This window comes from Trachymyrmex cornetzi, unplaced genomic scaffold (genome assembly GCF_001594075.2).
Source record: "Trachymyrmex cornetzi isolate Tcor2-1 unplaced genomic scaffold, Tcor1.1 scaffold1026, whole genome shotgun sequence".
In the NCBI taxonomy this organism is placed as follows: domain Eukaryota; kingdom Metazoa; phylum Arthropoda; class Insecta; order Hymenoptera; family Formicidae; genus Trachymyrmex; species Trachymyrmex cornetzi.
This window is the reverse complement of record NW_017295572.1, coordinates 16,041-28,647: the sequence shown is the minus strand read 5'-3', so window position 1 is coordinate 28,647 and position 12,607 is coordinate 16,041. Positions and strand designations below refer to the sequence as shown.

The 12,607-nt window shown below is 31.1% G+C and overlaps 1 protein-coding gene across 4 annotated transcripts in view; it reads right to left on the bottom strand.

Moving 5' to 3' along the window:
* Nucleotides 1-798: 798 nt before the first annotated feature.
* Nucleotides 799-12,607, bottom strand: part of Hydr2 (abhydrolase domain-containing protein 2) — a 17,574-nt gene continuing 5,765 nt past the window's right edge. For all 4 annotated transcript variants that reach the window (XM_018503725.1, XM_018503734.1, XM_018503715.1 and 1 more), the window contains exons 4-9: nucleotides 4,174-4,346; nucleotides 3,860-4,027; nucleotides 3,267-3,453; nucleotides 2,986-3,184; nucleotides 2,756-2,906; nucleotides 799-2,666 (exon numbers count right to left, since the gene is read on the bottom strand). In XM_018503725.1, the coding sequence (XP_018359227.1) occupies nucleotides 2,497-2,666; nucleotides 2,756-2,906; nucleotides 2,986-3,184; nucleotides 3,267-3,453; nucleotides 3,860-4,027; nucleotides 4,174-4,346 (1,048 nt within the window). In that variant the 3' untranslated portion in view covers nucleotides 799-2,496. The remainder of the gene's footprint in view (nucleotides 2,667-2,755; nucleotides 2,907-2,985; nucleotides 3,185-3,266; nucleotides 3,454-3,859; nucleotides 4,028-4,173; nucleotides 4,347-12,607) is intronic.

The following is a 12,607-nucleotide window of genomic DNA, read 5'->3' as shown; positions in this document are numbered from 1 at the left end:
CGCAAAGTTTGATATCTCAGAAAGCGTTATCATTATGGCATTAAAGTTTTAAATAAATATATTATATACAAATGTAAATAAGTTTAGAAAGAACTAAAATATTCGCTTCTTTGCTGCCTAATTTAATGTGAAATCATCCGTATCATTAGTACCGTTTAAGAAATATTATCATTAAATCACTACAATAGGAAATAAATATCAGTTAAACCTTAAGATCGACACATATTAATAAACCTACAAATTGAAATATATTATCTGACGTCAGAAATTATTACATATTGCATATCAACTTTATCAATATGGAATATAAAATGTGAAATTAAGAAATATTTGGTACTTTTTATCACGACGGTAAATGTACGATATAATCACTCGATATAGTATTAATTTGTTATATTATACAATTTTTGACTAAAATTCAATAAAACTTAAACTTCGTGAATGGACACAATGTATGAAATGCAATTAACATATGTACAATTGTACATTTGCATCATTGCATCATAGTAATAAGAACACACGTTAAATCAAATAATTAACAAATATACTATAATATACTGTAAAATAATTCGACGCATGATATACCTCACAGTGATTAATATCTACATAATTAAGTAATATATATCACTTATCGAATGCGGATACAATCGCATTTTGATCATGTTGAAGATGTCTCCTATTTGATATTATAAATAAATTTGCATATTACAATGCAAACAAATTACATCAGTTTACAAATTTTAAATAATTTTTAGTGTAAGGAAGAAACAGCTTTTTTAACGTATTTTGAAGCGCTGAGTTCGAATCTGCTGTTAAAAATAATCCATTAGATTGAATTTTTAAGACATAATACGTTGATGTAGCACCGTTAAAATAGACCTATTAAAAAAATTATTATGAAATAGTATCGTTATATACATGTGTAAAAATTTATATTTTTTTGCATTCACACCCAATTCTTTCCAAATAATTTAGGTGCGACAAATGATGACCAAAACAAACATTGCACCAGGATGTGATAATTGTGAAACGTTAGCAGGAATACTAGAACGGAAACATGTTAGGTGCTGCTGAACTCTAATACGTAAAACTGCTCCACACACACACACACACACATACACACACAAAGTTATATATAAAAAAAAAACAAAAATTACACTCAACACTTCTGATGTTTTCTAATTTCAATAAAATTTTAATGTATATATTGGAAAGTCTTTTCTTATATCTCAAAAATCAGATGGAAATATTTCAATGGTAGATTCGTATTCAATGTGAAAATTACCCTAGAAACAGCTGTCATACTCTTGCACAAAACCTTGTAAACTAGTATTTGTATTAATCCGGCAGTAATAATGTTGAATTTGTTAAACTCAATACTTTTCGTAGTAATTTTAGCTAAAAATGTATTATTTACAAAATTTCGTGTATACATTTAAATATACTTACAACTTCAAACTTATATTTTAGATTTGATACCGAACTTGATTTAATAAGTTTCCTTGCAAATTTAACGTTATCATCAATTCCGGATTAATAAATAACGTACATCATTTATTATATATATACAACAGCGGTAAGTCTTCCATATCGATAAAGCTAATAATCTTAGGTCGGTATTCATAGAGTCCGTTCTTATTTTAAGACTGTATTAAGTAATGTCTCAAGGTTCTAATACGGCTCTGTGATTAGTTCATGCTCTTACATCTTAAGACTGTACTGAAAGTGATCTTAAATATAAGAACCCATTATGAATACTAGTCTTAGAATAAACACATTTAAGATGTGCTTATAAATATGTTTTAAGTCGATGTACATCTTATATTAATACATATTGTACATAAATACAAGTTTTCTTAGTGAAAAGTACACAAAACTCTGTATTGCATCAAACTCACATCCAACGTGTATGTATTCATGATTGAATCCTTATACAGAGCATCTCTAGTAACTTGTTAAGGACCATTGAAAGTCCTGCTATCAAATTGTTGCCCTATAGAAGATCCCTGAGAAAGAAGCGTTAGTATTTAGTAAAATATTGAAAATTCATTTAGTTTCTACTCCCTTTTTCAAATAATTAAGCTAATTTTGATTGTGCCACATTGCATAATAAAAATTTTACTATTTATGACTACATATAAAGGATTACGCAATTTGGCTAGCTTTCCTGAACTATACTCAATTTAAAAAATGTTAGTGAGCAAACGTTTGTTATTTTACAGTCGCGCTTATCATTTATTCCCTCTGAATCGTTTGTGAAAGATACTGTCTATTCACTTTGTGAAACAATCAAAGCATGTACCAGATACTTTTATTAATTACAATCTGCTGTGTCCATTTTCATTGCAGTCTTGTTGCAGATCATCTCGTTATAAATCTTTCCGATTATCTAAATGTGAATCAGGTGCACAGTGCTTGATCTCACAAGATCAAAATGTGTGATACGATATCGATAAATGTCCAACAACATAAATACATTGACCAAACTAAATTGGGTTAAGAGGCTTTAAGAGCCTTGTCCGCGTGCGCTAGAGTCAGAGATCCCACGAGGGACACTAAGGTTCTATCCAGCCATGTTATAGGATTTGGATACAGAAGACCACCTTCGTAAAAACCTAGATGACCTCCATGAGCTAGTTCCACATACAATGTATTTAAGTGATTTGCTGAAATTAAAAAAATATGAGAGATTAGTATATTTTTATTTATTATTTATTTTTCTATACATGCACAAACTACATGTTTAGATATTCACCCGCGTGGTCTTTGATTGGATTTAACAACACCTCCGGCACGATAGGATCGTCCAACGCGTTGATGAATACCATCGGCGTTGTAATGCTATCTAGATAAAAGAGGCAACTACTCCACTTGTACAATTCTTGCACAGACCTAAAATTGTGTACCTAAACAACAAAACATGTTATAAAAATCGAATCCATTATTTAAATTTTATAATTGTGTGTTTGAAAGAATTAAACTTACCCTTCTCGTATAAGCTTCGTCCAGTTCAGGTAACGTCGCAGCAGAAATTATGTCTCGCTCGTTCAAATTACATCTTTGTTTTACATCCTCAGACAAAAGCATATTTTTGTGTTTTAGAATAAGATTCTTCATCGATTCAGTCATTACATAGAGATAAAAACGTCTAAAGTTTTGCCAATTTAATAGAATTTTGGTTCCTCTGTGAAAAACGTGTACAGCAAATAATATTCCTCTTATCAATTCATTTTAATTGTAAATCAAAGATATCCATTTATATTTACTTGAGAGCATTGTATCCTTGACAAATCGATATCCCTCCTATAATATTAGGCAATTTGTTGGAACCGCGTTCTCCTAAATATTTTGTTACTAAATTACCGCCTAAACTGTATCCGATACAAACTATTTTGGTGTTAGGGTGTTGTTCTACTAGATGTTGTAGCATCGCGCTATAATCGTCCGTGTGACCTGTTTATAAAATGTACATAAAATAAAAAAGAAGTATTTTTTTAAACATATGTATAAAATTTTATTTAAGAAATATGTATTTAAAGAAAAAAGATACAGAATGCGAAGTATAAATGCATAATTTTGATTACAATTTCTTCATCATTTTTGTTGAAAAATTTTTTTATCGATTATATCAATCACATTTATGAATACAATTGTAAGACGTACTAACAGTGTAACCCGGAAAGTTTCACGAATCTACATCGGAGTAGTTTTTTCTATAGCTATATAATTTACTTAACATTCTTGCGATGTGTACATACTCGCGCAATATAGGAAGTAGTTACTATCCGCCAATTTTTCTCAATCGATCACCTCGTTCTAGTAAGATAAGTTTTATAGATTGTGTGTGTGTCACACGTACCGTAAGAAAATATTCTGGGTGCCGTAATCTTGACACTGGAAAGGGCCCCGACGTGATTAAGTACTGCGCATCGATATCCATGACATTGCACAAAATGTACGAATGTCCTAATGTACACACTTTCTGAGCTGTTGCCAATACCAGGGCAAATGGCTATCGTTATGTCATCTGGAGTAAAAGTTATTAATTGAGAAAATTTAATTTGAAAAACAATTTTTTCATTATTAAAGACGTTTAAAGCGTTTTCTAAGAAAAAATAATATAAATTAGTTGTAAAAAATTGTTAATTTTTATTATTAATCTATAAATAATACCTTCATGTCCATTAGTCAGTGGTTGATAAAGATCGTACGTAAGGGTGGTCCCGTCGGGAAGACCGATGTACACACGTTCTCCAATGGGCCAAGGACACCGAACACGGCCTATAATGCTGTGAATGATAGTTTGTACGTGGCCGCTGAAACCCCACAACCTCGTTGGTTTATATCTAAAACAGATCAAGGATTACGACTACATTTGCTTATCTTCATCGAAACATGAAAAATTCCTCTTCAAAATAATACGGTTAGTATAAAGTCTTATCGTGCACACGTATTATTATTTTATTTATGTCATTCTCTTATGAGCGAATACCTAAAGTTCTAAAAATTCAAGAAAATATTGCAGCAAAAAATTCACAAAAAATTATTGAATAGGATAAAATTAATTGGAATATTTCAGAAATTACATTCCAAAAATATTAAATCCACTGCGTCCCACTTAGGACAATGATGAGCTAAATTCCATCTTTATTTGTGTGTACATTTTCTTTACGGTATTCTATTAACATTGCGTAAACTTTAAACAGTTGAAAAAAAAGTTGAGATATAAATTTCACTCGGGTCGATTTTTTATTATTTTATAATTACGACGTAGCAATGATATTCGAATATGCAAATAAGAATTGTCAAATACAAATGACAAGTAAAAAATGAAAATTTGTTCATCGCCGTAAAATTGACATGTAAATGACGACATTTAAAATAGGCAAAAACATTTTCATTAAATACATCTGCATTTTTAATTTATGCGTTTTATAAATTATCGTAACCTTTTAGAACAGGAAAAAGACTAAAAATAAATTTTTACGCACTCCAGCATTCAGGTAAAATAAATTGGTGAAAATGTGCTGTATCGTTAAATTCGTTTATAGATAATAGTAAGACGTAGCAGTGTGGATTAGTGGAGCACAGAATAAAATGCTGGATAAAACGAATTTACGAAAAAAAGTTTATTGCTCATTACTCGAAGAAATACATATGAATATACATCAGTATTCTCAATCAATATTTTCCGTAAGTTTTGTACGGTAACATAAATCAATGCTAAGATTCGCGATTATCGGCAAGAAAAGGAATTCTGTACAGGAAAATAAAATTGTTAGATAAAGAAATATTTATTTTTATTAGAAGCAAACGCCAATAATATCAAAATTTATGATAATTTCTCATCAAAGGAGATAATTTCTCATCATATAAGTTTTTTGAAACCAAAGTCTTTCAAGTCTTTCTCTTTTACAGCTTTCACTGCTGTTCATAAATTGTAATAGCATCTAATTATTCACGTAATCACACATGCAATTATAGCTGCCAAAGAATAAATGATAGTTCTAGTTGGGGTATAATTCACTGACTATTAATTCAACAGTGCATGGAACTGCATTGGCTATTGCATCTTAATAACAGAAATGCATAAAGCTGCACGACAATGGATCGATAGAATGCGGTAACAATATCGATTGTCCAAAGCAAACTCGGTGAAAACTCGCTTCTTATTCGTAGAAAAAAATTCAATTAAAAAAATTTTCAACAAGAAAAATGCGATCTTTTCAATTCGTTGAAAAAAGAAATCAGGAAGTCCGTCACGCGAATTTGCTGCGAATGAAAGTGAAAGACATTCTTATACGCTTGAAATTTATTCTTGATTAATGCATTTGAACTCCCTTGGCGCTATTTTCCAAGCTTCTTACAGTGAGTAACTTATTGAAGTAACTTATTGAATTACCTTGGGTAATTTTCCAGTCATCAGTTTCAAGATACTTAAAACTGTATATTTCTTAATACCATAATACATTTTATTGCTACCACCTGAACTTTATTCGTTCAATAAATCCCGAATATTTTTGTGGTTTGTTTTTATTCTATCTTACTTTCTATTCAACCGACCTTTCTTCGTGACTGAAATTGCAGAATAAGAAGAGAGAAGACCTATTATAAACTCTCTCAAATCTTGCGAGTCAAAACAAAATTCTTTTCTCTTGCAATGAGTTAGCGTAAAATCCTAGCATGTTAGTCACAATCAATGCACGTGACAATTCGTCATTGTGAACGTAAAGAGAAATGTGTTAATATTGTGTTCCCGTTGCGGCTGCGAAGTCATCGCGCGAATTAAGCGCGATAGAGAAAAGTAGGGTAAACTATATGTAGGACCTTCGAATGCTAAAGAGATGTCTACTCTTTCCACAACGATGATTTTCCATTATGACGATTCCGATTTTCGGTACGCGTGACGATAAATCACGCGAGAATTCTGTGCTATTTCTATTTATGTTTATTTCGCAGTCGTATATTCCATAGTAACGTAATGATTTTTGTACACGTAAAATTATTTAAAAAATCGAAACTGTAATAAATTACGTTTTTATTTTATGTTATAGAATTCTTTAGAAATATGTATGTATGATATATTAATGTAATATTTTTATACTGATGTAATACTTGGAAAAAAATGATGCAATTTATTTTTTTCAAGATTTTCTCGTTTGACCAACGTAATATTTAAAAGATTGCAACGCACAAGTTATATAAGTTGCTCATAAGTCACTTTAAGGTAATGCAAGTGTGCAATAATCAATGTAAATATTAAATTTTTAAAGCCTGACTTTTTTGTTGTCGAAATAAATGATATCTGATTATACCAGCGAAATTAATGCCGCTTTTATCGAACGAATATGCATATATATTGTATATATAATATATACATGCATAGCTATATATGTATATTGAATTGGCCAATTTCCCTATTTTTGGGAGATGACGCGATTAATACCGAATATTATTAAATGTTTAATTATATTTACATATTTTGTGAAAGATAACGCACGTTTTGATGCGCATTTAAAAAAAAGTTTGCTGAGATTAGTGCATTTAGTGTTGTTTTGAATATAGTGAGTGGATTCAATATTTTATTTTCACAAAGGAAAAGTATAAACAGCTTATAAAAAGGAATGGCAATAAAAGATCACTAAATAAAACAATATAATATGCCGAAAATATATTTATTCTTATTTTCCGTATTTAAAACAACGCCAAATAATTCAAATTTAGTCAATATTGTATAGTATTTCTTGTGTTTTGTTATCTATAATTTGATAAGGAAGTGAACACGTGTATTCCATGGACAAATCGATTTGCATGTTAGAGTTCATGGTCATCCCTAGATCGATCGAAATGCCCAGGCTATCTACATATTTATTAAATGTTTATTGCACTGTTTGACATCCATTTAAGTGTAGGTACTCATAGATTGTTAAAAAATTTCCAGTCAAATTTTGACAATACAACTTCGATAAATTACTTATTTGTATTATCGAGAATTATCCTCCCCATTATCCTCTTATCAGTTCGTTATATTGGTACAATTAGAATATATAGAATAGAATAGATATTTAAATTATTTCTTGGCAGTTGTGTATAGAAGTGTATAAATAAAAGATTATCTTATTATCCTCCTTCAATATACAAATTCTAGTCATTCATTATATCGAACAGATTCAGTATATACGAAGACATATGTATAAATAAAGACCAGACATCCCGGACAGTTCCGCTTTTGAGATGATTACTTTGTTGTCTCACCAAACATGTCAAAATATAAATAATTGTATTATTTTTTTAAATAAATAATTATTATTATTGAATTAAATACTTTCTTTACATTCAAATATTCTCTCTCATCTTCTCAACATAAAGTTTCTCGCTTTGGTATATTTTCGATAATTCGAAAATATTTAGTCACACTATACATATATGAGACGGTTATCAATTTGCAAATTTCACAATTTAAAAAAAAAACTTATCAACTCCTCCCTCCCTCCTCCCCCCTTTCTCTCGTATTAATATACAAATTTCAGTCATTAGTTATATCGAACAGATATAAATAGAACAATAACTCAAGGGTACAGGTGCGTTCGGGGAGACGCTATTAGCGCTATTTGTGTCATTCTATCCTTGTTTGTGATCTAATACAACGAAGATAACACGACAAAATTAGTGCTAATAATAACGTCTCCCCGAACGCATCATATGTATAAATTGACTATCAATTTGCTGATTTCACGCTTTCAAGACTATTGCAATGTCAAGGTATTATTCAAATGATAAACGTCCAGTCCATGAATAACTCTATCAACAGAAAAAAAATTTCATTTGTTTACATGCTGACAAAATGATAGACGAAGCAATAATACATCTGTGTTGCCAAGAGGCTTTTATCGATAAATGGAAAAATGATAAATTATTCGTGTATAGTTTCTCGCAATTCGCTCATTTCTCCAATGTCATCACGGACTTTCAAAGAAAAACATATAAAATTACCCCAATTATTTCAAAAGCATAATAAGAATATACTACTTATCCCTATGAAGTTGTCATCAATTTAGAAAAAGGTAATTTGAATCATATCATTTTCTCTCTCTAAATTATCGAGTTGAAAAGAGATGTTGATAGAATTAAAGAGAGAGATGCTGATGTTCAATCCTTTCTAACGGAGCACAGATGCTGAGGGAATTACTCTATCTATTACGTCTATGATTATTTCCAATTCTTTAACATATAACTATACCACGCCATTTTTGCGTAACTTTCCATCCAAGCCACCGATGGTACACAATGTGATATATCTGCTCTACGTAATCGTATATGTAATATACGATTAAAATGTATAGCGTTGACGCATCAATCAATGACATTACGAAATATCATGTAATAATGTATATATATGTTTACACTCAAAACATTAAATGACCTGGATTGGAAAGTTCAGTGTGAGCCACCGGTAGTATACGCGGCATGGAACATATATACACAGATAGATAATTTATTAAACTTGTCGCGCTCACGTGAGAATCGAAATCAGAAGCAGGTCACAAGCGAAATAGGGAAACACGTGCGGGAGAAAGGATTTTTTTTCGCAGCGGAGATGCGGAAGTGCAAGAACGGGCAGTCGAAAGAAATCGACCGGGTGATAATGAGCACGGGAACGTTTCGCAATGATTGCGATATGTAGCCGTTAGAAAGAGGAAAGCAGTGGAAAAAGAGATGAGGAAAGAACTCGCTTCTCGTGCCGCTCGCTCACAAAACGGAGACGGGCGTGCATGTGTTGTATGTACGTGTGTATCACGGACGGCATGATTTCCTTGACGCAAAGTGCTTATCAAATACGAGGATAGCACGACGTTCGCACGCGTTGGGATCTATATTTTTTACAGATTTCCAGGTTTTCTTTGCCGCTTCCTCTCCTGCGAAGAGAAATAAAAGCGGGGTATACAAGTGATTGTTGGGAAACTTTGCGATTCCTCAATGAACTGCTCTGAAGAGGATCTCTTCAAACGCGAGTTCGTGTATAAGTAATCTATTCGTCGCGTTCGCAAGCCGGGATCGATTTTAAATTTTACGAGCGAAAAAACGAATTCGTTCGTGATAATTGAAATGTAACTGATGTCTCTTAATGATAAAAATAGTTTCCCCGATCGATACATAAATTACGCGTCTCTACCGTCAGACTTCCGTTTTGTATATAAGACAAAGCTTGAATTGTTTCCGCTTTCTTAAGCGCTTTCTCGCGACGCGATCGAAGGAGGAAAGAAATCGTAATTATTAATGAGTTCGTTCGACGATGGAATATTTTTTTCTTTTCTATCATTCCGATTAAAATTTTTCTATGACATCGGTGTCAAGTGGCAATTACTAACCGATTCACTTTGCTTTCACGTGTTGAATTTCAAAAGTACCTAATGACGAAGTGAAGACAAATAGCGTGAGAATAAATGTAAACCGCATGAAAGAAAATCATTACGATAAGCTTTGGTGATATATTGGATGGTGGCATAAAATCATGCTTCGCATTAATTTGCATCGCATTAATAAGATTACAGGTTTGCAACGCGAGTCTGCTTTTCCATCGTGTGTCCCTCGCACGGAGGTGAAACTCCATAAAAGTACTCGGTATATCTCGAAAATTATATTGGCCCACGAAACAGATTCATGTGTTGAAATTCAAATCTTTTCCGAGAGTTTAGTCCTGTTGATAATAATGACGACATTCCATGTTATCCAAGATAATGAAAGAGCGAGACTGATGAGAGCGCGTTACGTAATACATAAACTAGATATAATGCTATTAGTTACTCGTTTGTATCATACGATCAAGGCATAATCTTTCTGAGTAACGGAAGACAAATTTACGATACGCGAACACGAGTGTACAGAATGTGAGTGATACAGTTTGCGTTACATGGCATGCATTTTTGCAACATACCTTATACGTACATATACATGTACAAGTACATACGTGATAAAAATATTAGCCGACATGTGCTATTCTTTCGACACGGAAGCGCTGATTGCGTATCATTGCGTAGCATCCCATACCGGATAAATAAACAAGTATACCATGGGACTGCATTAGAATGAACATATACATAGTTCTTTACGAGGTAAAACAAAATTCATATTTTAGTTAAAAACCTGCACCAATTAATCTGTATTAAATGGATTTAAAATTCTAGGATTTTTTTATTTACCTAAAAATATTTATTTTCCTAAAATTTTCAACAATCTAAAATTCTTGTTCAATCACCATTATTGTTTTGCATTATCGTAACTCGAAACGAGAAAATACGTAATAAAAATTCTTGCAAAATATATAATATGCAAAAATATATATTTAAAATAATATTATAAAAACAACACACATAAACGATAAAATCGACTTGCAAAATATATCGAACTTTTCTTTTGTAAAATAATCATGTACCTGAAAATTAATTAAACCAAAATCGAAATGAATTATGTTCACAGCCATGAAAAATTGTCAAAATAATAATACACACACACACATAGAAATAAATATAATTTAATTTCTTCCCGAATATTCTACCGATTGCAAATATTGTTTTATTGAAATATATTTCTATTCAAATATAATTTACAAGAGTTATATTGTGCTGTCTCACTTCTGACGTGACAATCTGAGATAATAAAGGCCATGGCACGCAAAACAAAACGCAAGATTGACGTAAGTAGTAGCCGAGAGGTTAATCAACCAGTGTTAAAAAAAATACACAGTAATTGTTGATTATAGCAATACAACATACTTTAGTGCTAGCATTGCTATTATATTGTTAGTATTGTTTTCCTATGTATTGTCATCTATTGCGCACAATATTGTCAAGTATTATTAATATATTGCTATGTACTGCTATGTATTGCTAGTATATTGCTAGCGTATTGCTAATACTATTATTGCTAGCATTGCCTATTTTATTTTATTATTGCCTATTTTATTATGTACTGCCGCAATATATTTCTTTCAAAGAAATATATACTGATTGACATAGTGGTTGACCCGTTGGCACTAGCAAATTCAAAATGTTGATTTGCTCTTACTGCTTACATCTTACTGCTTAAGTTTTTTTGAGTGTTATAGTTTTAGAGTTGTTAACATGTTAAATTTACTACTGATTAGTTATAACCTTGTGGTCTCTACTGTGATTCAATTCGCTTGCTTCTTACATTTTGCTTAACTTTTTTATGTGCCTTAATGGCGAGTAAGCGAAATCTTTTTTTACAAAATTTAATCAAACAGCTATTGCGAATATAAGCGTAAGCAATTGGTCTCGCTGCCTATAATTGGCATTGACTAATTAATTATTTGTGAACAAAATATTGTTTCATACCGATATTAAAATAAATGCAATCAGTTCTTTAGCAAGTGACTCCAACTTCGTTGTCATTAACTTCGCTAAAGAAATGTTATAGCTGTTTCGAAACTGATTCATAATTTTTTTCTTCGAATTAATCAGTGAACTTTACTTGTTTACTTTTCTCTCATGACCCACATTATCTTGCATATTTTTACTATATGAATCTATTCTGAGCAGACAAATACGTGAAACGTTTAGATAATGATTATTGAACTTTTACATGGATTTCAACAATGTTTTTTACAAAAATGATAAAGATTAGAATTTTATTTCATTCTAACTTTTATTTGATAAGCATTATTATGTAGCATTTCAATGTAGCATTTTATATGTACTCTGACTATTATCGAATCATTTCCTGTTATAACCACTTTAAACAAGCCATTCGTAATATTCGCGTGAGTGTTCCTCAACGAATTCAAACAAAAACTCACAACAAACAATCTATACCCCAAACATTTCTCGCAAGAAAACAGGCATTATACTCATTCGGAAGCAATTACAATTAAATAAGTAAATGCTGATACATGGGAATATTTGTCACAACCTTCGCGTAACATATGTAAACCTTCACATATCATATAAAGCATATAAATAAAAAAATAGTATAAATAAAGTATCATTTTGAAAGTCTTTATTTATATGGCATTATATTATAAACAATCCTTTTCATCATTCATGACTATCTCAATAAATCATATATATATATATATATATATATATAT